Source organism: Chaetodon auriga, chromosome 8 (assembly GCF_051107435.1).
Source record: "Chaetodon auriga isolate fChaAug3 chromosome 8, fChaAug3.hap1, whole genome shotgun sequence".
Taxonomy (NCBI): Eukaryota; Metazoa; Chordata; class Actinopteri; order Chaetodontiformes; family Chaetodontidae; genus Chaetodon; species Chaetodon auriga.
Window position 1 is genome coordinate 10,895,640 of NC_135081.1, and position 25,009 is coordinate 10,920,648.

Here is a 25,009-nt window from a genome sequence, read left to right on the forward strand (position 1 = left end):
TGAGTGTCGTATGCATTTGTGTATTATTTTAAGGTGTGAAGGGCCTGATGACAAGATGAATGCTGCCGGCCCAGCTTTACCTCTCCCTAAGCTTCACCACACACGTCTCTCCCTCTGAGAGTGTGAAAACATTTACAGGCCATTTACAGCAAGAGATGACACTTCCTCCCAGGTCGGCGGGTCACACACACACACACACACACACACACACACACGCAACCTAACAGACAGCAGCATCTCTCTGTAATGCAGACAGAGGAAAGAGGAGGCAGCCCTCTCTCCTCAGTGATTCATTTTCTGAGATAAAGTGAAGTAGAGAGAAGAATGTGCCTGCATACAGTGCAGCAAAAAGCAAAGATTCAGACTGTCTATCTGTAGCATGACTATACTGAAGCATACTGACTGCAGGACTGATAGAGGGAAGACATAATGGTGTCTGGACAGTGCTTTTGTACATTTAAAAGTCACAAAAGTGATTTTACCTGAGCGCACACATAAGTACACTGACACACACTCACATACACACACTGATGCACATACGTTGTTACTTCTTATGTGTCATAAAAACTTCTCTTTTATCCATTAAAAAACTATCGATCTTGTGCTTTGCCTTCTCTACTTGATGGGGTTTTTTTCTGTCATAATGGAAAGTCTGCGCTGCCATTTCTTCAGCCTATTCTTCATTTGGAGTAATTATAGATGGAGAGGTAAAAGATGTTTTTTCCCCTTTCTTTTCTTTTCTCCTTCCTATCTATCTTCTTCTCCCCTGCGTGCATTCAGAGGAGCTCTTACCACTGCATTCTTATTAGGGACATGTCTGAAAGGCTCCCGCAGCATGTGGTGTCCTCTGACCGTCCGCTATGGCTGCTTTTTGTCTGCATTAACAAGCCAAGCAACCAAGGATAGCTTTTCAACAGGTACAAACTTTTCCTTTTAGATAATTAACCGCATTCAGACACTCAGTCAGTGTAGGCAATGTGGGCACAGAAGCCTAGAGAGGATCATATGCTAGAAAAAAAAGGACAGAGAAAGGGGAGAGAGATGGAGAAAAACTTGATCAAAAGACAAGATGTTCTCTTTGGTGTTGTTTAGTGCTAGTGGATTCTATACCAAACTCCTATTCAAATGGCTTGGTCTTCATTTCTGCTCTCCTTGTTGTCCTCATCTCTGTCCTCTTCATCTTTTCATCAAGATGGACCATGTAATGAGGGAAAACTCTGGTCATTGTAGAGTGGTCAAAGGTTTGCTGCCTTAATGAATGGGAGAAACACATGAAGGGCTGAATGGTCTCCCTCGTTCCTGTTTGCCTCACTGCAAAAAGCCCCAGGATGCCTCCTGAAGAAGGCCTCCTCCATCCATTGCTGTCTCATCACTTGTTAAAGGGGGCATAAAGCGAAGGCAGAGGGGAAAAGTAATTTTCTTCTCCTGTCTCTCCATTCTTTTGGTGGGTGTCTTCCACTTTTTGCTGTGTACTTTCATAAAGCTTATAATTATCTTGGCGAGAGCCCCTCAAGTGAGAACGAATGGGGTCTTTGTACCTTTCTCTCTTCAGCCCTCTCCTGTTTCTGGGAAGAAGGAAGTCATATTAACATTTGGTCTTCCCCTTTTACAGATGCAGTGAGAAAGCCAGATGTGCCTCCTCTAAAAAAAAAAAAAAAAAAAACCTTTCAACAACTCAATTTTACAAGCAGAGTATTTTCTGAATCTCTGCTCAGCATATCAAAACAGACGGGAGGATAACTGGAGGAACTCATATTTCCTGTTTATTCTATACCAATTAGTGTATTGGCCAGGTGAATGGTTTAATCATATTATATGTGAGATGTGCAAAACTAAAAACTGTCATAGCTACTGTCTTACTGTATTGCCACTCCTTTTTTAAAATGTATGGAACCTCAGAAAATCATCCACAGGACTAAAGCAACCACAAGCTGACCAGGCATGGCATTAGAAACACAGTGACCTGGCAGCAGAGATCACCGGTTTAGGGTCGAACCCTCCACCTCCATCATTTATGCGAACTGTACATCCGCTCACCTACCCCTCCCTCGACCCCTCTGACCTCCATCCTCAACTCTTCTGGCTGATTACTCCTAATGTAATTTTAATTAAAAACTGTGGTGTCAAAGGGTTTAGCCTGCCTGAGAAGCGGGTGCAGATTGTGGCACAGTGGCAGACCCCTTCACTTGCTTGAGAGGAAATGCATCCTGACATTGCTCGGGTGGTGCCAACACAACCAGAGCCAGTTTAAGCAAAAAGGCTTTCTGGCCCACTTGAATATCACAGTATAACTTTTTATTAGGGAAGGTTGCTGATCTTAGAAATATTTGCATTATCTTGATATTGCTAAATTTGTGTTACATGTTTTACCTATGTCACCTGGTGATTTAATTTGGTACACCACTGTCATGAATGCTTATAATAAACCTTGTATTAGTTAAACTGGAGTAAGTTGTTATGATCAGAATTAAAAAAACAAAAATAAATCTCACTATCTTCCTTCTTCTGTTACACCTATCAGGTCTGGTTATAGAGCTCAGCTGTGGGAGTGAAATATCAAGGCAGAGGGATTGATGATATGGTAAAAATGATTTTTGGAAGAGAGTAAAAATTTATGCTTTCCTTTACCATCAGTCTGTCTTGCACATTCCATTGTGGATCACCTTGACTATCTCACTAAATTCTGTACTGACACTTTTTTCTCAAATAAATCAGCACCAAAAACCAGCAACAAGGAAAAGTGAAGCCACCAAGCAATGACTCGTTCCAATATCAAGATAGTCCAAGATATACTTAGTTGACTTTGACACTAATCACCGCAGCCAGATTTCACAGGGGTGACCTGTGGAAGGTGCCCCACAGCAGGACTCAACAGCAGAGGTCTGCCTGTAGGTTTGTAATCCCCTCACCCGAGCTGTTGGATTATCTGCTCTCCATCGACCCTGAAGAGGCTCCCCATGGCTCGGGCTTAAACACTCTCGAAAATCTCATCTCCACACCCCATCTGCCGGCCGTACGACGTCTTGGAAGTCACAGATACGGTGGAGTGGGGACGGAGGCAGCGGAGCACACACCTCCTCCTTCTTGCTGTGGCTGTGTGCAGCAGAGAGGAGCCTTTAGTAAAACTTACCCTCTGACTTGGGCATTGTGCTCTTTAAAATGACTTGGATCAGTTTTGTTTGTTCTTTCTTCAGTGGTGCAAGCTGTCTGTGTACTTATTGCAAATAAAGATGTTGCCATCCTTCGTGCAACACATTTTCCTCTACTTTTAACAGTACTTTTAGTAGATTCTATATCATTATACCTCCACAAAGAACATACATAAGTCAGACATCGATAACTCACAAGTGCAAGTGGTGTCAGTGTCAGTGACCCTTTAACATTCTCTGACAGGGGCCTTGTTTTGTGTCTGCCGGTGGACAGTTGGAGGAGCTGGTGGTTGGCCCTGAGCAGTGAGGCATGTAGTAAGAGGGTTTAACTTTGCTAACCTCCTTCTGCCAGGTTCATGGGGCCCTGCTGCTTGGGTAATATTGGATCAGTGTTGGGAGCCCATGGCCATGCCATATCAGCCAGCACGCTACCTGGGGTAGTGAGCAGTTTGCACCAAAGAGCCAACTGGGCTTCATACTTGCTGTCTTCCTCAGACACATTTGATGGGATTAATTTTCCATCTTTTATAGTAGTTTACAGACTAAGATATTGTTTTAAAGGCACACTACATAAGATTTTTACTTTTCCATGACACAAAATGAAAAGGACACATGTAGTTTGCTGAACTATGAATCAACAAATGCTCCACAGGGTGTTAAGATTTCTGGAAGGCTGACCTTCCAGGATCTACTCAAAACAGAACAACAAAATGTAATCGCCTCAGTCACTGATTTTCTCAACAACTACTTCTGAACTAGTGAATTAGCTGTTTGAGTATTACATTTCACCTTCTATCCTTTATTTTTTGTTAACAATCTATTTATAAAACCCAAAGAGCGTTCACACTTGCAATCAATAATCGTGGTGTTCCTGTAAATTTGGTCCCATTCACCAACAGTTTTGTGAAAACTGCAGTCAAACAAGAATATAAAGGAAAAGAAAGTTTTGTTTTCTTTGATTAAGGGGTGAGTGTGATAGGAGTTCAGTAGACAGGCGACACTGTCAGAGAAAGTCATATGGACTCTGTGAGAGAAGCATGCAGGCTGTAACACTGAATATTACCATATACAATGAAAAGATAGAGTGAAACTGTGTTTCTCAAAAGAGAAACCTGCAGTGGTTTATTGATTTTCACTTGTGAAGAATGAAAACTGTTTTAACTTTAAACACACACTGTGTATGAGAAGTCGTAAACCATTATAACCCTCTAGCTAATCTAACCACTAGTTTGCTCATGCCACTTGGTCCAAATTACTGCTTTTATAATTATGCGCTTACATTTTTTCCACTTCTATTTTCTGTGTGTTTGCATGTGTGAAGAACTGGAAAAATAAAATATTTGTCATGATCAAAAGAAAGTAGACGATGTACTATTATTTCCATTGTAACATATTTCCTTCTCATTAGGCTTCACTGTTAGGCCTCTGCTATCAATATATTATTTTACCCATTCTATTGAGAAAACATCCCTTACATGTATGTATTTGTGCTAAATGACCACACACTGTGTCTAAGAGACTTGTTGATATTGTGGATAGTGTAGTATATTTTTGTCAAGCATTCAAGAGTTATTAAAATATCATTTTTCTCAGATTTGGTTCAGTGGTTGTGCAATCATTTGCATGAGTTCCACTTGGCCCTGTTGTGGAAACTTGGCTAGTGCTACAGTTTGGAGAGAGCCGCTGATATTAAAATCTGCAGATGCCCACCTGGTGTCAGGAGGGATGGAAACAGAAGAGTGTGCTGTCTGGGAGGTGTTTGGTTGGGCTTGGAGCTGTGTGTGTCCATCTGTCCGTGTGCGTCTAAGTCTAGGGTAAGAAAAAAACAAAGAAACAGCAAACAAACATGTGCAGTGCAAACAGGTGATGGCCTGTGGTCTCTGTTTGCTAAATGAGGTTTTTTTTTCTACATGTAGAAATCATTGTTTTTTTCTGTCTGGCCTTTGATTTGTAGATGAAAAGAATGTGCTTCTCCACAGAGGAAAGCTGCAGCTTCAGCAATGCAAGGTCAGAGAGGCGTGAGAATGTCAGGCAGAAAGGCAAGAGATTCTCTATATCCCCTCTGCTGGTGGTGTATGTGGGTGAGTGTGTGAGTTGTGAAGGCGCATGGGTGTGCATGTGTGGTTTGGATGTGGAGGTGGTAACTTACACCTGTTACTTACTGTAGTCTGTATCTGTATTTTTTAAGCTTGTTTTTTGCTTCAAGGTGTGTATGTGTGCGAATGTGTGTGTGTGATTGTGTGTGTGTGTGTGTGTGTGTGACTGTGTAGCCTACCTGTCGCTTCAACTGAACAGGTGGGGCCTCTTTGCATGGGATCTAGACAGCCAGTCCGCCACCCTGACTGTGGTCAGGCTCACTGTGCTCAACATGCAGTCTGTGCTGCAGGCTCAGAGAAGTTGTGGTTGGATGTCGATGTACTTTCACTGTTTGTCTGGCTCTTTTCCACCCATGCCGGTTGGTTGCAAATAAAAGACTGTATATTCTATATATGTATATTCTTTTGCATGTGAACTAAGAATATTTTATTAAAACATTCATTCACTGAATCTTTCAAAACTGAGGCTATAATAATTCAGCTATAAAATTTGAAATACTGTCAGTGATGCTACAGATATCATAGCTGACAGTTTTGATGCTTCTGCTCATAAAAGTCATGTGATGCAATTACCCTTAAGGGATTAATAAAATACTCTATCTATCTATCTATCTATCTATCTATCTATCTATCTATCTATCTCACCGTTTGACATATTTCACTAAACTATTTTACATCATTACAAAAAACAACAGGAGAGTGGACAAATAAACAAGAACACCTTACTATATGATGCTTTGCAACGACATCACTCACGGATTACGAAATATCTCCCTTATCAGCAGCCAAAATTGGAGCCTGTAAATCTTAAAAAGGCAGTACTCTTTGAAATACTGTCGTTTTGCCTTGTGTTAAGGTGTTCCTGATATTATGTCCGAATGTTATGGATCTCTTATGAATATAAATCGCAACGCATCCTTTCATTAGTCCACTTCACCTCTATAACATGAATTAGAGCCTCACAGACGCTGAGTTTGTCGGACTCCTTATGCCAAATTAACTGTTCCCTCGGATGCAATTTCTATCCACGGCTGAGTCCATCTGGGAGTCTGGGATTTGTAGTTTCCTACGCCGTCCAGCTACGTCAGCGGAAGTAGTTTGAGCGAGGTCACATTGGTCCAGTTTTGTAATGTTTTGATGAACATCGCCACAATGGAGGCAGCTAACACAGGTAATAAACATTTGAAATGCTCGACGTACTTGTCACGACATAACTTTAGACAAGCTGCGTCGCTCTTTATTCGGCTTTGTTCAGCTCGGTGCGTTCAGGAAACACTGCTGAATGTCTGTGGACTCCTGAAGCTAACGTTAGCTAGCTAGTTAACCTGACGCGGCTATCTCTACGTAGCGATGCATGATTCTGCATGTTGGTCCACGAGCTTATATGTTCACCACCTTCCTCTGTGGTTTGGAAGTTTCCTTTATGTGCATTCAGTCGTCTGCACGAATGTAAGTAAGTTAATGAATAACATTGATGATGTGGCCCCACAATATGTCTCTCATATGTGTGAGTGCTGAAGCAAAAGTCTCTTAATTAACCGGTGGTGGAGGAAGTCAGATCAAGTACTATTGCCACACTGTAAAATAATCTGTTACAAGTTAACGTCATCCTTTGAAGATGTTACTCAAGTTATAGCACGTGAACATGAGCAGAAAATGTCCTTTAAGGATTAAATGTCCCCTGTGACTGAGGTACTATTCCATATTATCATCATTATTATTAATCATGCATTCATGTAAGAAGAGGATTTTACTGTCGTAGTAGATTGAGGTGGAGCTCGTTTGAACTATTTTGTGTATGACTGCAATTTATGGTTATTTTCCATATGGATTACTCCAGTAACTGATTGCTTGATTTGTAAAAATTGTGAAAATGGTGCTAAATTGTGCCACAATTACTCAGAGCCCAAGCTGACACCTTCACGATGCTTGTTTTGTCCAACTGACAGTCCAGACCTCAAAATAGACCAGACCTTAAAAAGTAATTAACACACAAAGGGCATGAACTGGGGCGAATATTGATGCTGACCTGATGGTTCTGATAGTTCACCCGTCTTTGTGTTTGTCCTGCTTTCTCAGAGGAGATTCATCTGAGACATGTGGAGAAAGATGTCCTCATCCCCAAGATGATGAGGGAGAAAGCCAAGGAGCGCTGCGCTGAGAAAGTCGAAGGTGTGTACATGTGTTAAATTCATGCCTGCAAGACAATTTTTTGCTTTTTCATAGCAGACATTTTGACACATCAGGTGCATTAAATAGCATTAATGACAGTTACAGTCGGTTTAGTCGCGCCAGTTCCAGCTCCATCATTAATGAATTATTAACACCTGTGCTCTTCCTGCTGTGACACATCTAAATCTCTGCTGTGAAAAAAGGTAAGTGGGTATGAAGCTGGAACAGACTGTATATTTTAGCATCAGAAATAATTAAGTCAAGCCAATATTGAATTCTCCAATGCAAGTGTTTCAAGTGTGTACACACACACACGGAAGTGAGAGTGCCTCGCTCTCAAATGACTGTGAATAGTAGATTTATGTTATACTAGCAGCTACCTGTATCTGTCTTACCATATGTTTGGAGTTGTAGTAGTTTAGACTAATTTATCCTGGTTTGTAGCTAGTAATTAGCCGGAGTGGAACTAGTAGCTAACATGGTAGCAAGACACCACTGCCGTTCCAAAACAGGAGCTGTATTTCCTCTGTGAACACACGACCTTCTGAGACTATTACGCTGCAACCTGAGTTTATCTGGCTATCTTATATATGACTATTAGAACTCACTACTTGTAACGTAGCATATACATTTCGGTGGCTGCAGTGACATGCAGGTACTCTTCACTCTCTCACACACACACACACACGAGAGATCTGCTTCCCACACCAGATGAATTATGTTGCACCCACTCAGGTTAAAAACAAGGCAAAATATTTTTTTAGGGCAATGCAATGAAAGCTCATTATAAGCTTCATGTAGGTAGAATTTATTGCAGGGCTGTTATTTTCTACTGCATTAATTTTAGCTAGTTGTGCCGAACAAACTGGTAACTGAGTATATCCTGTATTATCAGTTGCAATTGAATACTGCCATACTGGTCACAGGGCACTACTCCTCTTGTCCCTCCCCTACTAGAAACCAGTTATACATTTTAAAATCCAAGTTGATGAAGTCCCTCAGTGTGAATCCTTTTAATTTTAGGGGTGTATTTTCCATATTTATTGTAGAAAACTCAAAACTCAAAATTCAGTCCTTGTATTTTCCAGAATATGAAGGTTTAAGAAAAATAAACTTCACACATTACTTATTCTACTTGTTCATTTAAGGCACAAGTATTACTACCAAAGCCTCACATCACTGGTGTGTTTGCATGTCATTGAAGTAGACTTAAACTTTACTTTATTGACCCCAATTTGAGAAATTCTTTTGTTGCAGCAGCAGGTTAAAGATGCACATAAGTATGACATGATCATTCATTTAGTCCCCTATTCCAATCATTTAAATCGTGAATAAGTTATATTAAGCCTTCTCTGATAGCCTGTTCACCACCACTCCTCTTCTTGTGCTGTTTTGACTCTTTATGGCCAAACGGTTTCCCACCACCATGAACCCCCACTTCCTTTTCATGTCTCTGATTTAAGGAGCAGGCCATTAGCATGACACCCAATGCCACTTTGCCTGCTAGGCAACGGTGGCTGCAGCTTTTCTCATGTATGCCCTGTCTACTGTAGCAACACATCAGCCAGATGATGACGAGGTTATGTGGTTTTTAGAAATCTGATGACTGCCTGTATGAGCTGTTGTGTACTGCTCATGCGGGAGTCAGCGCACATGCAGCCTGAAGTGATGGGACAGACAGTGGCCGTGTGGGTAGTGGAAACCCCCCTCACATTACTAGCTTCTCGTTCCACTCATTTTCACACCTTCACGTCCGCCTCTATCATTTCATTCTGTATGTTTGTGTCTGCACTGGGCTCCTGTGTGTGTGCGTGTGTGTGTGTGTGTGTGTCTATAATTATGTTTTACAAAGAAAAGAGAAAAAAAAAAAAAGAATCTGTGAGTGTGTTTTCCTGTGTTATCTGCCTCAGTAGATATGCCTCTAAACGCCCCACGGTTGTATTTTGTAGGTTGTGCTTTGTTGTTCAAGCAGATACCACTCAGGTACCACTGACTTGTACACAACATCTTTTTAGTTTTACCTGACATGATTTTTCCTATTGCATTGATGATTAACATCAGTACTCTCACATGTCTTCCAGAACCACACAATTGAGCGTGCCATCAACCCACATATTCAATTAGAAACCACGTTCACATTGACATTGACAACTGTTGTATTTTTGCAATGCTTTGATTTGCAGCTACTTGCTGGAGTCTGTGGCTGCTTGCAGATTGAGTTCATTAGGTCTGTCTCTGGAATCCCATCATCCAAAATAGAGAAGGAAAACAACTCTCAATTGACGTGACATATTTGAAGTTACTGCTTCCTTATTCGTTAATTTCATTTTTCAGAAATGCACAAATCTTGCTGAAAGTCCTGACATTTATGTTCTGTTCTAACTCTGTATGAGAGTTTCACACCTTATATCTTCCACTGAAGGTCGACGTCTCTGTGAGCATTCAAACATGCTTTGTGCTAACTGCCAAACTACACTTGAAGGTCTTTAAGAATGACAAAAAAACAGCTTTAAGTGAAGGTCAGGTATCATGCCTTTCTTTAGAAGCGCCTCTTCTGACATAACGCTCGTCTCATATTTGTCTTTGGTGGTGCGATCAGAAAGGCAACCTTCTGCGGCATCTATCGGTACCATGGGACAGGGATGAGGCACTTGCTGATTAGATTAGTCGCACTGTTCTGCTTCTCTAAATTGGTTTTGCTGTTGTTTTTTTTTCACATCTGCATCCTGATGAAAGTGTCTGTGTGATAACCATACTGATGTCACTGATAAAGGTAATTATGATGTCAGTTGTTTGAAAGGGGACATGTGAGGGCAGTGGCTTTAATTAAATCCTCGAGAAAGAGCTCGCTAACAAGGTGAAGACTCTGAGTCTTCAGCGCCTTGTTTACAATGAGGACCTTGCACATCACATCTAGAATCCACCACTAGCCAGGGCACAGTGTCACTGATGCAGCTTTGAGAAAGGGCTTTTCATATGTATCTCAATTGACAGTCACTATATTTAATCCTCACCTTTACAAGTTTTGTTCCAATTATTTAGATTTTTTTTTTTTAACGTGAGATTGCAGTCTCTCTAGGGAACAGTGGCTGGGATGGGTCGGAGGGGATTGACGTGTAACACAGGTTAAGTGTGAAATTGGATCTCAGGTGTCTTGTATGTCCATTATTTTTAACTGAGTTTAACTGCATTTTCTAAAAGTCACAATATGACGTAATCCTTTGGCTCTCCACCTTATCTTATCCATCACCTGCATGTTGTGTAGGCTACCAGCAAATCCTAGGTATGTGACTTTGTAAGAGAACTCAACCTACACAGCACGAGGAGACATATCCCGCATCACCGAACCATATTTACTGTCAGAACAGACCCTATATTTCATTCTCTTGGACTCAGCGGGTTCATATTTGTGTCTGGTAGACTGTTAAGGAGCCAATGTGGAAACTGGGCAACCACAAATACAACTGCTCTATAGCCAGGACATCTAGGTTCAGTGCTCGTGTGAACGAGGAAGCACGGGTTTGTGTTTGATAAGAGGCATGGCAATGTAGCTTATCACCAGGTTCCTTCTTGTGGTGGAGTGCCAATGTGAGGCGTGCTATTTCTGCTAATTTCACCCTCTCTCTCTTCCACCTTCTTCTCCACCTCTCTCCAGCCTTCAACCACTGCTGTAAAGAAACTGGTTTCTTGATGGTGTTTAAGTGCCGAGAGCAGAATGCTGCGCTGAAGGAATGTCTGACATCACAGTAAGTGTTTTGCAGTTTCTTCTCACACAGTAAGATGTCTCCCTATGTATTATCCCACCACCATCTTTTATACGGGCTCACACACTCTCTCAGCTACCTTGCTGACCCTCTCAGCTGTTGCTCACCAAGTTTCAGCAGTCTCAAAACCTTATTATCACCATCGAAGTGCTAGTCATACGAGGCTACCTTAATTCTGTAAAATAAATACTTTACCATCTGTCATCCACCAGCTTTAAGGACCCCGCGTTCTTCGAGGAGTGTAAGCAGGAGTACATCCAAGAGAGACTGGAGTTTGAGAGGACGGGGATCCGAGCAAAGAACAGGGAACAAAAACTCCCAGCTAGCATGTAATGAACACCGTGACACTCAAACAACTTCCCTCTTTTGAAGGTAAAGGTGTGGAGTGTGATGCTCTGGCCGTAACCAGTCCTGCAAGTCCTGCACACCCAGGATACGTGGTCATCTGTCAGGGTTACTCAAAGAGGCACAAGCCTGCGTATTCTATTGAAAGCTGTGTAATTAATGTCTGAAACTACTTTGTGGTATGTAATCAAAATAATGCCCATTTTTTGTGTTCTGTATATTTGCAAAATATTCTCTGTTAGATAGTGAGAATGAATTTCCCCTTTGATTGAATCAGCAGCACTTACATTACACCTACCAATGAGCTTATTGACTGATGAAACATGCAGGAGGATATGGTACAGTCACCTCCATGCTGCGGCTCTGGAGGCATGCAGTCATCAGTTGAGGGATGCTCTTTATCTGCTGAGCACTTTGTCTTGTGTTTATATTGTACATGCAATGCCAGCACAAGTGAGCCTGTTCATCTGCAGAGGAATGTGTTAATTAACATACAAAGAATTTCAGAAGGACTTGGAAATGAAAGAAATGTGCACAGAGACCTGACATCTTACCAAGTGATGAACTGTGTGATCACGTGACATGCACTGTAAATAAAACAATATTCACTCACGAAGTGTGAATCAGTGGCAAATTAGAGAAAATGGAAAATGTTGATGGAGGCGTTATGATACAGAACTTAAAGAACTTTGAACGTCCGTTTTTATTCAAACATGAACGATGTGAGTGACGTGTGTTTCATAGAGGTTGACTGGAGAAAATGTCAACAGTAGATTTTAAGTTTCGGGGGAAATGTTCTGATTCCATTCTGCTGATGTTTTGGCTTTAATTAGCACAGCTTTGGTTGGATGTTTTCCGGGTTTGAATTTTTGTATTTTGATATTGTGTTTGACTCTGAGTTGAGCTGAACGTCGGCCTCACAGTCAGAACTGCCTGAATTTAACGTCTTCATAAGTTTATAAGGATTTTGAAGACTGGTGTTATATTCAATCAGCTGTGTTATCGCTTATGAAAAATAATTTAAAAAGTGAAAAGAAAAAAAAAAAGTTTGGTTGGTTTTTGTTCCGTTATGAGTACTTTACCTTTTTCACGTCTTCATTGTGCTTTCACATGAGCCACCGTGTTCAGGCCATCTCTCATGGTTACTCCGTGTTCTCAGCGTGCACTCGGATGGATCAAAGATGGCACATTGTGAGTGAAGGTGTCAGTGAGTGACTGTGATGGAGACTCACTGTCATACATCACAAATGCAGTCATCTCCTAGTTCTTTGCATATGTTTTCTCTCTTTGGTGGCAGCTGAATTGACCCCACAGTTCTCATCCATGGATAATTCAAGGCAGGTGGTTGCCTTACATTTAAGGTTATCAAAGACATATCAGTAGGCAGCGCTTGTGAACGGTTCATTACTTAATGCACAGTGAGACATTACAGGTGGATAACTAGTTTTTAAGTAATGCCAAATGCCACTCATTAGAATCTACAATTGCTTGTCTGCAACATTTCAAAACCCTAAGCTGTTCAATTTCTAACAGTATGACTCAGAGAAAAGCAGCAGATCTTCACAATGAGAAGCCAGAACCCAGAAAATTTCAGCCTTTTTAAAGGACATGTGACTCGAACCTTTAGTTGATTGTTCACATGTTCTGATCAGCCAGTTGATAAATTTCTATTGGTAGTAAGAGACATTGTGTTGGACAGGAGGAACTGTTGCACAGATGGACGGATGCCAAAGCCTTCAGTTTTATTATATGGAACCACTGAATCTCATTGCTAAAAATATGAATAGAGAGACAGGGCGACCTCACACAGTCACTTCCTTTCCTTCATTTAATTGATCATATTTACAAACAGTCTGAAGTGCAGGAAATCTAAAATATAATCCATATCTACTGTACATTGCATTTTGGTTTGCAAATCATTTACATAAGTATGAAACTACTGCTGTAAAATAACATTTCGTAAAAATGAACAAAAAGACCACAGTTATCGTGAAACAGACTGAAGAAAATGGAAAAACAAAGTCTTTTCAACAACCACGGGCCTTTGTGCTTTGTGCACCTGTTTTTCCAGTCACAGCTCACATTTCTTCAGGTTAATCGACTCATCGTCTGGCCGCCATCACAGACAGCTCTTACACTCATCAGAAGTCTTTGGGGTGAAGGAGGAAAAACCAAAACCTATGGTATGGAGTGCAAAAACGCGTTTGGCAGAGTACTGAAGCCCACCATATACATTTATACAGATATGCACAGTCTTCCTTCTGTATACAGCTTGTATTCTACTCATGATGTGTTTTCCTTTGTACATCTTTACTCTTAAAAAGAGAAATCAAAGAGAAACTTCCCTCTTCACACAACTTATACTGCAAAACAAATGTATCAGAGATTAACACCAGCACAATACAGAGTTTAGATACATTTTCTGCAAACCTCCACAGCCCTCAAGAGCTTTCCAACTTCACCACTTTCACATACAGGGTAGTGCATGAAGCCTGTTCCAGGAGGTCTTCAAATTCAGTCCGACAGAAAAACCAACAAAGCGCAGCCTTACATCTACACATCCCTCTGCACCAGAGAAAAGAAAGCAACACAGCAGACACTGACAGTCGATCTGAGAGAGCTGAAGAAGTGATTACAGGTAGGTTTAAGGAGGCTTGCTTGAGTTTCTGTGAAATCATTAACAGTTCAAATTTTTGTGGTGCCAGTGAGGGTGGAGTGTTTTATTTCAGAAAACAATACATTTTTGGATTAAAAATCCAAATAACTAATTGCATTCTCCAAAATGACTCAGTAAGCAAACAGACATAGATACTGATCCAGAAGGGCTTCGGTGAAAATAACTTATCAAAGAAAAAAAAAAGGATGTCGAAGATTTCATTTGGTAGCTGTTAAAATTTGAAATAAAAAACAAAAAAAAACCAACCTGTGATTATCCTACAGTTACTGTACGTCTGTCTCCATCACAGTACAAAAACAATCACATCACGTCCTCGTCCCTCGACATCTCCGTCTCGTGAGACATACACACCTTGTTTACTTTACAGTGTTCAAATGTAAAAAGACTTGCATTAGGGAGTACAGTTTTACAAATTCTAGTATTATGCTGTGGCTCCAGTGATCACCGGCCACAGTGAATGGAGAAAGAGGCCCTTTGAGCCCTATTAGGTTTATTATGACAAGATACAGATACAGGCAGGCAATAGATGCCCACACACTGATCTGCACACACAGGCACGCTCTGTTTGATGTGTGAATACGCGCACACAAATGAAACTGCTTGTATGCATGCTTGCTCACACTTATGCATGTGCATACAAGGACACATACACACGGACAAACTATTTATTCGGCTGAGGGTCTCTCATTAACTTTTGCTCTGCAAAGTCAGATATGTTCACCGATGCGGTGTGCAGAGGTGACAGAGTCTTTACCTCGAAAAGGCCTCCTCTGGCCTCAATTAGTTCCCACAACCAGCAGGTCCAGTCCAGCCCAGAGGAGTGGTCTTATCAGCTTAAGGCAGGTTAGGTGGTAGCTATGTGGCAGGGTTGGAGAGTCCAGTCATTCATTCATCCATTCATTTATTTTCCATCCAAATACACTCTGTTTAATCATGTATTCTCTCATTGAAGTTCCTCTCAATAGGGCTTGGCCCACTCGGCACTGGGGGGGCTCCTGGGAGTGCAGTTTCCAATTGAGGATGAGTTGGATGCAGTGGAGTGTCCCTCCCAGAACATGGCATCACTGGGTTTGGGTGGGCTGGGGAAAGACCGTGAGCTGTCATCCAGGGAGGCCTGGTTCAGGGGAGGTGGGGGCAGGACTACAGAGCAGGCGTCGCTGCCCACCAGGGCCTCCCCTGAACAGCTCTGGGAGGGCCAGGGCCCATTGTACCAGCAGTCCTCCCTCAGACTGTCCGGCAGCAGGGCGCCCGACGGCCCGCCTGCGGGGGGGCAGGGGCGGCCGGAGCACGATGGGAGTGGGGGGGCACTAGGGGGTCGAGGCACTGACACCCGCGGAACTGCGTGGTTGTTCTTTTCCACGTCGTCCAGACACTGGATTGGTACTGTTGAGGCAGCTGGAGAGAGAGGAGTGGGGGGGTAGAGGGGGTGGGACAAGTTAGTCTGAGTTCAGTATACATACAGTAGATGTGTATTCTTAATAGCTACAGTATGTCAAGAATGGACAGAACTTACAATTTACATGTGAACTCTCTGTTTCTATCATGTGTTATACAGTAAGTAGACAGAAAAACCACTGGAGGACAAGAGGACAATGTCTTATGATTTTGGAAAGACTGAAGAGAAGATTGGTTTTATTTGTTTTTTTGTGTATACAGTGATGAGAAATGTGTGTGAAAGCCTATTTTCGTCTTTTAACGTCCTCACGTTGGTCTCTAAAATCCAGCTGGCAGCATTAATGAAGCCATCTTCTCTTTCCTCCAATCGCTGGAGGAGTTCTCTTTTTGTATTTGGCACAATGGCACGTCTGTACTTATGACGGCACTTATTTACACTTGGATTAAACTTTGGTTGATAAAGAGATTAAAAAAAATCAAAGGTGTGTTCAACAGAGCCTTTTGATCCCTGACTAGATAATCGGCCTCACAGTGTAAAAACAGAGAGGTGAGGCAAAGCTCGCACCACGCAGCAGGCTACATGCTGTACAACCAAACCTGTGCACCCTCTAAGTATCACTGCATGTGAATCTGTAAATATCCAAATATAATTACTTTTTTTTTTCATTTGCCAGAACAGAGCACATCCATACACAAATCAGATGTCCTAATCTCAGACACACATCATTGCTTTGCTATCAAATCATCATCTTCAGCGAATAATAAAGTTTAAATGAGTATCTCCTGCTTTTTTTCCCTTCTGCCTCTCTCTATCCACACATCATCCCTCCATCCATCCATCCATCCCTGCTACTCTTCCATGAGAAGGTCTCCTGAGTCTAGGATTTGAATAAAAGTGATTCTAAAGGAGGAACATTAGAAGAATACAGATGCATGAATAAATACCCCCCCCCCCCCCCCGCCACTCCTGCTTTCCTCGTTTCTCTCCATCTCTCTCATCTAAGTTACAGGATTACCCTCTTAGTCAGTAGAATAAATAGGCCAAGATTTATTTTCTTGCCATGTTTCATTCTAATTTTCACCTCCTAGTCTCCTCTTCTCACACTCCGAGGGAATCGACAACAGAGGTAATCTCTGCTACGGTAGAATACATCATCACGGAGGGGCAGGAGAGGAGGGACAGACCTTTTCATGATGTCCTTTATCAAAGTGTTTGAGTACTTCGATAATATCCACAGTCTTATCACACCCTTATACAAATTGCAACAAGGAGCAGCATGAGAAATCTTCTCAGTAAGTAGTACTTCTTCAGAAAAGCCTTCCCTTCACTGAACAGAGGCAGCAGTCACCCTCCTCACTCGTTTGACATTAGCCACATTAGCTCCTGTGTGCTGAAGCAAGGTCTGACCTGCAGCCGCTATACCTGAATACACACAGATCACAAATCTGACATTGAGGTGAAAGACGTTTTAACACTCGTAACTGTAGTTTTGTTTTCAGATTTTCTCTGCTTATCATTCACTTTCTACAGGTCTTCACATCTTTTGTCTTTTGGGAAGTTAACAGCTCATCTGGAGAGCACACTTAGATGCAAACGTTCAGGTACAATATCATTTATGAATGTGACACTAGTATGAGTAAATGTGACAAATATTAGTGTATTTTACAAGTTCAAAAAATATATACATTCAGATGTAAGATTAGAAAATAGGATCAAATGAGACAAATGATCAAAAGGAAAAAAACAAAAGTAAAATAATTACCTGTGCCTCAAGGCTAAAAGCAGATTTGTCATCTGTTTTTCTACTAGTCTGGAAGTCAAAGGGAGCTTGAAAGAAAGACTTCACAGCTGCACTCACTGCATCTCAGCAGTGACCTGTGAGAATGTGCTCTAAGTCGATACAGGGGATCGAGAATGCTTCACACTGCTGTATATACAAATCATACGCTAACACCCAGAAAGTGCTTGTGTGTGTGTGTGTGTGCGCGCGCGTGCGTGTGTGTGTGTGTGCACGCGCGCACACACACGTCTCACCTTGTCTTGTCTCGTTGAAGAGTGGCCTGAGTTTCCTAATCAGGCCCGTTTGGTGCTTCAGCTCTGAATGGAAACGTGTGACCTCGCAGCACAGCGCGTCGTACGTCTGCTGCATGCTCCTCTCCCTACAGAGACAGATTGTTTCACTTCAACATCGTGCTTCAGGAATTCTGCTTTACTCGACAGCCGGTGCTGTTGGAAACATCCACCTGGCAGACAGCCTCTCATGTGGTAAAAATCATCTGCTGTGTGTCGTGCTGCAGCTCACGCTCTTTCTGAAGTACCATTCAAATATCCTTAATACTATCATACTTATTCAAAAAGGAAGATATTTTGTGCAATAAGCCTTTTATTGAACCTTATATTCAGCTGTTTGTTGAATTTCTAAGATGTGAAACTGGCACATCAGACATGAAACTGGTCATACACCTCTAATCTGTTCTGCAACTTACAGACATTCCTGGAGAGGCGTGTTAATGAGTGAGTTCTGTGTGATGACTGTGAGTGGCTGTGCAGACCTAAAGGTCCAGAGGAGTTCCACAGCACACGTTTACATTACTAAAGCACATTTTGGCTATATTTCAGACTTGCTAAGGAAAAAACAGTAACGATGATGCCATTCTTGACACAAAAAGGACAAACTGTAGTGATGGATTAAATGTTAAATCACCCAGCAGCAGCAGCTGCATCATAAACCAGGTTGAACACAGGTTCAACAACGCAGCAAAAATAAGAAAAAGTGTTGCTATTTGAGGCAACACAGACAAACTGTCCTATCCACACCTTATGTAAAGAAGAAAAATCTCATCAACACTTTGCCTTAAACTTCAAACACTTGCCTAAAACAGAGAAAAAAAACTGTGAGGGAAACTAAGCTTTTTGTGCTGCTAAAAACTAACACCGTCTGAAAACTGCTGACACGTGAAACAATTATAATGCACACCAAATAGAATTTTCTCCTGAAATGTGAGGAGATGCTAATTTACAGGAGATTACCCTCACTGAAAAAGCAGGTGGAGGGCGATTCCATATGCTGCAGACCTTGTGCACATCAACTGGAGTGCAAATCTAAAATACTTCTAATGGGCACAAGTGTTAAAGGTTTAGTTTGTGTTGATTATGTATGAAGTTCAGTTACTTCTGAGGTTGTCTGCATGATAATACTCGGCTATGCAGACTTCAAAATATACAGTGCTGCACCCTCCTCTAGTGGCCAAAAGGGACAGTTACAACACAAGCAGACCCCATGCAGGATTCGACACGATGCACCTGTCTAACCAGTGTTTTCTCTCTCGTAAGATTAGTTTCAAACTTTCTCCTCCTGTCGCTTCTATGTTGTTAAATTATGTTTATTCTTACTTTCTGGGAAGAAGCTGAATTCGTTTTACAGTAGGTGGGCTGAAAAACTCAGTCTGCAGAGACTTAAAATGTGCTTGACATTTGTTGGACTTGCAGTTGGAAACATAGACTGGAAATGTCTTTCATGTGTTGCATTTAAGTGCATATGGAAAGCATAGCATCCACAAGCTGTCCTGTCAGGAAATTACACACAGAATTTAAAAATATCATCAAATGTGGGCATTTTGAAAAGGATAATGTACATTCTGTAAAACGTTTGCTATTTAGCAGCTGACTTTGAGGTCTCTGGAGTAAAAACATTTAAAGTGATCACTGGATCACCAGCTGACATGAGGTTTGGCCTCTGAATTCAATGACATTCATACAACACCATACCTTGCACGATACTTTGTGTCACAGGTCTGGTCTGAGTCTGGTCCGTTAAGGCCATGGGGCTCCTCCTGAAACACAGTGAAGTTATGTTTTCTCTTTGTTTCTCTCTTTCGTCCTTTAGCAATTCATCTCTCCCCCGTTAGGCAGGAGCACATCCACCCTCGCCCTTCTCTCTCTGTCTCCCAGTGTCACCTTGTCCCGCTGAGCCCTAACATCCCTCCCCTCTTCTACTCCACATCTGTCCAAGAGTCTGCTGTTTCTCAGCACAGCTCTCTCCAGTCCCTCTTATCCTACCATCTTGGCCCTTCTTCTCTTTGTCCTCCTTTTTCCATTATTCTCTCCTGTCTTTTCAACTCTTTCTTTCCGTCTTCACTCACCACACTTCTCTCCAGCAGTCTGCTATTTTCCAGTGTCACCCTCTCCAGCTCCTCCTGTAGTTTGTGGATCTTTAGCTCAGTGCTGACCCGGTCCACCTGCCAGTAGTCCTGAGGGCTGTTCAGGCTCTTCATCACTGCACTCACATGATAAAAAACACTTGTTACACTGCTGCTGTTGATGAGTGAATAAATGCTGATTTTAAATACTTTTTGTCACATGTAAGACTGATGGGGATAAGACTTACATTTGAATTTCCCTGAAACATTTAGGCCAGCAAATGATTTGCAGTGTCCAAGAGACACCGTAATCCCATTCTGGGTTATTAAATAATGAATTCACATTCAGAATATCAATAAATCCAGATGCAAATAATGACTAAATGATATAAAGGCATTCTGGTAGCAGAAATGGTTCCTGTGCCTGTGAGCAGGACGCAGTGCACACTTTAAATGCAGAATGCAGCTTGTTATTCATGCGCAGGTGTTTGTTAAACAAGTAGCGGGCGACCGAGAGAAAACACTGCTGCTCTGGCACCGATACCTGCACGCCGTCACTAGTATTAGTACGGTGTACATGTTTGCAGACAAATTCATCAGAAGTCTCCACAGCTGTTAAAGCCGACTGGCAGCTGATCCAGCTGTGATCAGCTGCCGCCATCATCAGACACAGACGTCACTTCACGGGACGCTTCAGAGGAAAGGACGTTTCATTTCTCTAAAAGCAGATTTTCCTCCCTCCTTGCATGGTCTCCTTGCATCTCTACATGCGTCCTCGGTGGGAGGGGCTAAGACGTACGTGAGCGAAACGTGGATGCAATTTAAGAGACTTGGGACGCACCCAGGGACTACATGGGGCGTTCAAGTGTACCTCGTAAACTCAATAATCTATACTCGAATAGCCACAAAGGTTGTTTAATATCAAAAAGTTTCTATTATTTCCTATTTTCCTTTCCTGAAATCATAACAATATAAAATTTATTGCTCCACAGGCAGATTTCAAAAATTCTATCAATAAAAGATCAAATTGTTATCAGCAAGTTCAACCATATTATTGTACCTCTGTGAAACTATTCAAGTTTTACTGCAGCATTTTTTAATGATAAAATACTAAACTTATACCAAATATACCTTTTGGATGGTGAAAAATATTCTTGGCTGGTAGATTTTTCCATCTACCAGCCCCCTTGGCTGGTGAATCAAAAAGTTAATTTTGGACACTGCACAGTCTCTCCCTCCAGTATAAGCACTGTAAAATGTAAATACCTACATTACAAGTATTACAAGTACATCAAGATTGTACTTAAGTGCAGGACTTGAGTAAACACAATTGATTACTTTTCATGCCTGGTTTCACGTCATACATCAAATCTAATGCAGAGGAGTAGTACTGGCTTTGCCTCACGGGCCTCATTATCAAAATATTTCAACACATAAATATAAAATATCAGCTCATATCAGTAAGATTGTTGTTGTAAATCATACAAATCTAAAAGCAAGTACGGCTCAGCTGCTACAGAGAATAGAAGGCAACACTGCGTGCTCTACCTGTACCTTGGCTGGTCTCCATCTCCGTCCTCAGCTGAAGCAGTTCCAACTCTTTGGCCTGGAGCTGCTCCGTCAGCAACCTCTCACTCTCACTCTTCTCCTTTTTCTGACAGAGCAAGAGAGCAGACAGTGAGGCAGAGGGGGAGGAAGATTCAGCATTCATACCAGTGCACCAAACTCTCTCTCCCTCTCTCTCAGTCCCAGGGAAGTTTTGGTGCACCTGTGCAGTATTTGTGTAATGATATCATGAGCTCAGTGTTTCTGTTAAAGTTTTGAATAAAAATTGCATCAGAAGAAGTAGTTTCACACACACAAAGACAAAAAATATATATTTATCTCCTCTGAAATATGCAGTGTTTGTAACATACTTGATCTTTGTGCCAGGCTCTAGTCAATGTCAGGAAAATTCTAATTAATTAGTCAACGCACCAGTTTGTTAAGCTCCATCTGCAGGTCTTCCTTCTCTATATAGATACCTCGGTAAGCACTGAAGGCTTTGTTCACGTACTGAGGACCTTCTGATGGAGGAGCCTCTGGCCTGAAGAGCTACAGTGGTGATAGATAACATACACAGAGAAGAGAGATCAATTTCATTGCATTTAAACATCTGTGGTAGGAAGTTACTTTGCTCCCACCACATCCTGTAGCAGATAAAACTAAGACTGATAAAAGATGAGAGACTTGTAGAAGCAACCGTGCCCACATACTGTGCAGCACTTTCACTTTAGCCGACCATCTGTACTGAGACCCCTCCTGTTTAAATAGCTCTTTCTGCATTGTGCTCAATCCTTTGTTTTTTAAATCCAATTTCAGGAGCCTTCTCTCCCAAGTGTAGTGCTCCAACACATTGTTTGGCAATGCCATACTTTTCCAGACCTCCTCTTTGTTTTCAGACAGTGCAGATTTATTTCTCATTGTTTTATAGCTTTGACTATAGGCCAACAATATTAATGATGCTGGCATGCAGACTCTCCCAGAGGCAAGTATTTTTGCAGCATGCTGTTGAATTTGCTGACTTTTTCCAAACTTCCATTGAGCATTTTTTGTTTTTCCATAATTCTGATGTCCCGGAAAATGGAAAAAATCTGCTTTCATTCATCTCTGTCGATAGCACACCATCTGTAAACCTTGCTCTCTGGCTGCTTCGCCATCCGGACGAGCAGTATATTCTTTTACTTCATTCTCCTCACGCTATTATCTCTTTCTTCTATCTTCTCCTTGCTTCTCTCCCATCATCAATCCTTTGGTTTACATCTGTACCTTATCCTCCAGCTGCTTAACCCTCTTCCTCAGCAAGGTATTCTCCCGCTCCGTGTCTCTCAGCCTCTTCTTGATGTCCTCATAGGCTGTGACCAGGGCGAAGTGGGAGGCGACAGATTCATCGCCGGCACACACCGATACAGGACTCTCGCCGGCAGCGGTGTAGGCCGTCTCATGCTTAAGGATGCAAATGTCATCATCCACTGCCAAGGGCTCCATGCCTGCACAGGCCTACTCTGTAGCAGATAGAAGACCTGGAGATTACATGAAGTCAAGTTTGAACTTAAATTTAATGGAGTTTACAAATCGTAGACCTTTTTTAATCTGATCCACAAATTTTAAAGGACCTAATGTCGTTTATTATTGGCCACTCAAACGTTTGACATTTATGTTTTGTTTCATCATTACTTTACGTAACGAGTTTAGCAAAAGATCTAGAGTTGATTCTAGGAGTGGCTACACAGAGACAGGCCTGTAATGGCAAACATCATCAGACCACACATGGGAGCTCAGTGCTGCCAACAACAGGCAGACTCTGCAATGACAGTTCTGTTTCTTGCAAAGTTGACTCAACCACCAAACTTAAGTCCCGCGACTTCTTTGAACACTCTATTCCACAAAAACTTAAAATATGTGAGTGAAGGTCGGTCTCTTAACATTTTAATGAAATGCAAGTGAAGCATTTGCAATGGGCTTATAAACAAATCAAATCAATAATAGTTTAAGTGAAATATATTGAGCTCCTGTGAATAGACATCGGCTTTTTTGCTATTTTATTATATATGGGTCATTTTGTGTGCCCAATGGTTTGGGAACAGGGTCTTGGATCCAAGGCTGCTTGCCCTTTAATCGATTATAATATAATCGATTAAAGGGTAAGCAGAAAACTTGTCCACAAATTATGTGGTTTTGTATATTATACAATATTGTATATTATACAAAACCACACAATTTGTGGAAAAGTCTTTTCTCTAGTGTTAAATACACAGGCAGACTTTGCACACAGGTACAGAGGACAGGAGTGTTTCACGCTGAACTTCATACAGGCCTGTTGTTACAGGTCCAGTTGACTCTCAGCAAGAATGAAAGCAGCCCAACCAAACTACCTGAATGAGACCAAGCCTGAAACTAAACCCCACTCACTCCTTGACCCTTTAGTTCGGCAGCAGAGACGGTGCAGCTAACGCTAGTTGATGATGTCAGCATGCAATGATGCAGCAAACACCGAGGAGCCAAGTTTTTAACACTGAAGGCCGAAGCTTTCGGGGAAATAAGTTTCAGGAGAATAACTTGACAGGCTATGGGTTTTATGACACGGATACACACAAGCAAAACACATATGCGGGGCCGCTTACTTTGAACGATGTCTTCAGGAAATGGCAAACAATCGAATGTGACCCCAGCAAGTAAGTTATTCAAAACGAAAGTCAACGAGAGTCCAAAACAAGACACGAAGAGGAGCGTCCTTTCGTTAGCCTACCCTCGATCAAACATGAGAGCTAACTGCTAACACCGCAACGACAGCATCGACGATGCCCTCCTTGTTCAAACAGGCACTGAAAAGCAGCCACAATCGGGATGTAAACAATCAATGAATCTCGTTTGTATAAGATGCTAACGTTATGGTGTTAGCTTCCGTGATCTCTGTTGACAACCGACAGCACACACTGATGGGTAGTTTTACAATAGATTTCAGAACGAACGACACAATGAGAAGACGGTGACACAGAAATATAGAATATGTAACAATAGCTACGGTGATTAAAATGATCGATCTGCTATGATGAGAACAGTTAGCTGGCGCTTAGCTAACGTCTTCTGGCTATTTGTGGCTAACGTTAGGTGAAGCAAAAGCAGTCGATTTTTCACCCTCGGCTTTCATTCACCGTGTGAGATGCTGTCCTCAATTCGGTGTCAGTTGGCCAAACAGGATTATCATTTATTCTTGAAAAAAGAAGACCCGTTTCTCGAAGAAAAAACAAAGAGACGAGACTAGACACTCGCACCCTGTCAGAACTGACAGGTGAGGAAACAAAAACTTCCGGGAGTCACTTGACTGCTAAAGTCCTTTCAAAATAAAAGCACAGTGTATCTACCTGTGCAACAGCACGCGTGGCAGAGACAGAGGCAGAAGACAATCGTATTAACGTGTTTAGTTAAGAAAAAGTAATACACTTATTGACTGAAAGAACAGTTCAGAGCCATCAATTTGACTTGAGGAAGTGTGGTATTGGGGGGGGGGGGGGGGGGGGCTCGTGGTGTGTCTTCTGGGAAGGGGCAAGGGGCGCGTGACACCATTAACTACAAATTGGCCATTTTGGAAGGATACCAAACGTCAACCGGAAACTTGCACGATCACCGCCCCTCCTGCAAACACGTTCAACTTGATCAAAGTCGGTTTCACTTCAGTTTCAAGATGAGCGGTAAACACTGTTGTGTATTGAGCTGTAACAGCCAATCAAC

General features: G+C 41.9%; 2 protein-coding genes across 5 annotated transcripts; one reads left to right on the forward strand and one right to left on the reverse strand.

The window, feature by feature from the left end:
* Nucleotides 1-6,331: 6,331 nt before the first annotated feature.
* Nucleotides 6,332-12,142, forward strand: cmc1 (C-x(9)-C motif containing 1). Its single transcript, XM_076738196.1, has 4 exons — nucleotides 6,332-6,416; nucleotides 7,325-7,417; nucleotides 11,073-11,163; nucleotides 11,394-12,142. The coding sequence occupies exons 1-4, from the start codon at nucleotides 6,383-6,385 to the stop codon at nucleotides 11,512-11,514; spliced, it is 339 nt and encodes a 112-aa protein (XP_076594311.1). The 5' UTR covers nucleotides 6,332-6,382; the 3' UTR covers nucleotides 11,515-12,142.
* A 1,109-nt stretch (nucleotides 12,143-13,251) lies between these two features.
* Nucleotides 13,252-24,589, reverse strand: azi2 (5-azacytidine induced 2). Of its 4 annotated transcripts, none has more exons than XM_076737823.1 (8): nucleotides 24,433-24,589; nucleotides 22,547-22,800; nucleotides 21,716-21,832; nucleotides 21,293-21,392; nucleotides 19,742-19,875; nucleotides 19,368-19,432; nucleotides 17,634-17,758; nucleotides 13,252-15,598 (listed from the first exon to the last, which is right to left on the reverse strand). In XM_076737823.1, the coding sequence occupies exons 2-8, from the start codon at nucleotides 22,763-22,765 to the stop codon at nucleotides 15,162-15,164; spliced, it is 1,197 nt and encodes a 398-aa protein (XP_076593938.1). In that variant the 5' UTR covers nucleotides 22,766-22,800; nucleotides 24,433-24,589; the 3' UTR covers nucleotides 13,252-15,161. The 4 variants fall into 4 exon arrangements, with proteins under 4 accessions (XP_076593938.1, XP_076593937.1, XP_076593935.1 ...); XM_076737822.1 differs by having other exon boundaries at nucleotides 22,547-22,782; nucleotides 24,433-24,586; XM_076737820.1 differs by having other exon boundaries at nucleotides 21,287-21,392; nucleotides 22,547-22,782; nucleotides 24,433-24,558.
* Nucleotides 24,590-25,009: the final 420 nt, after the last annotated feature.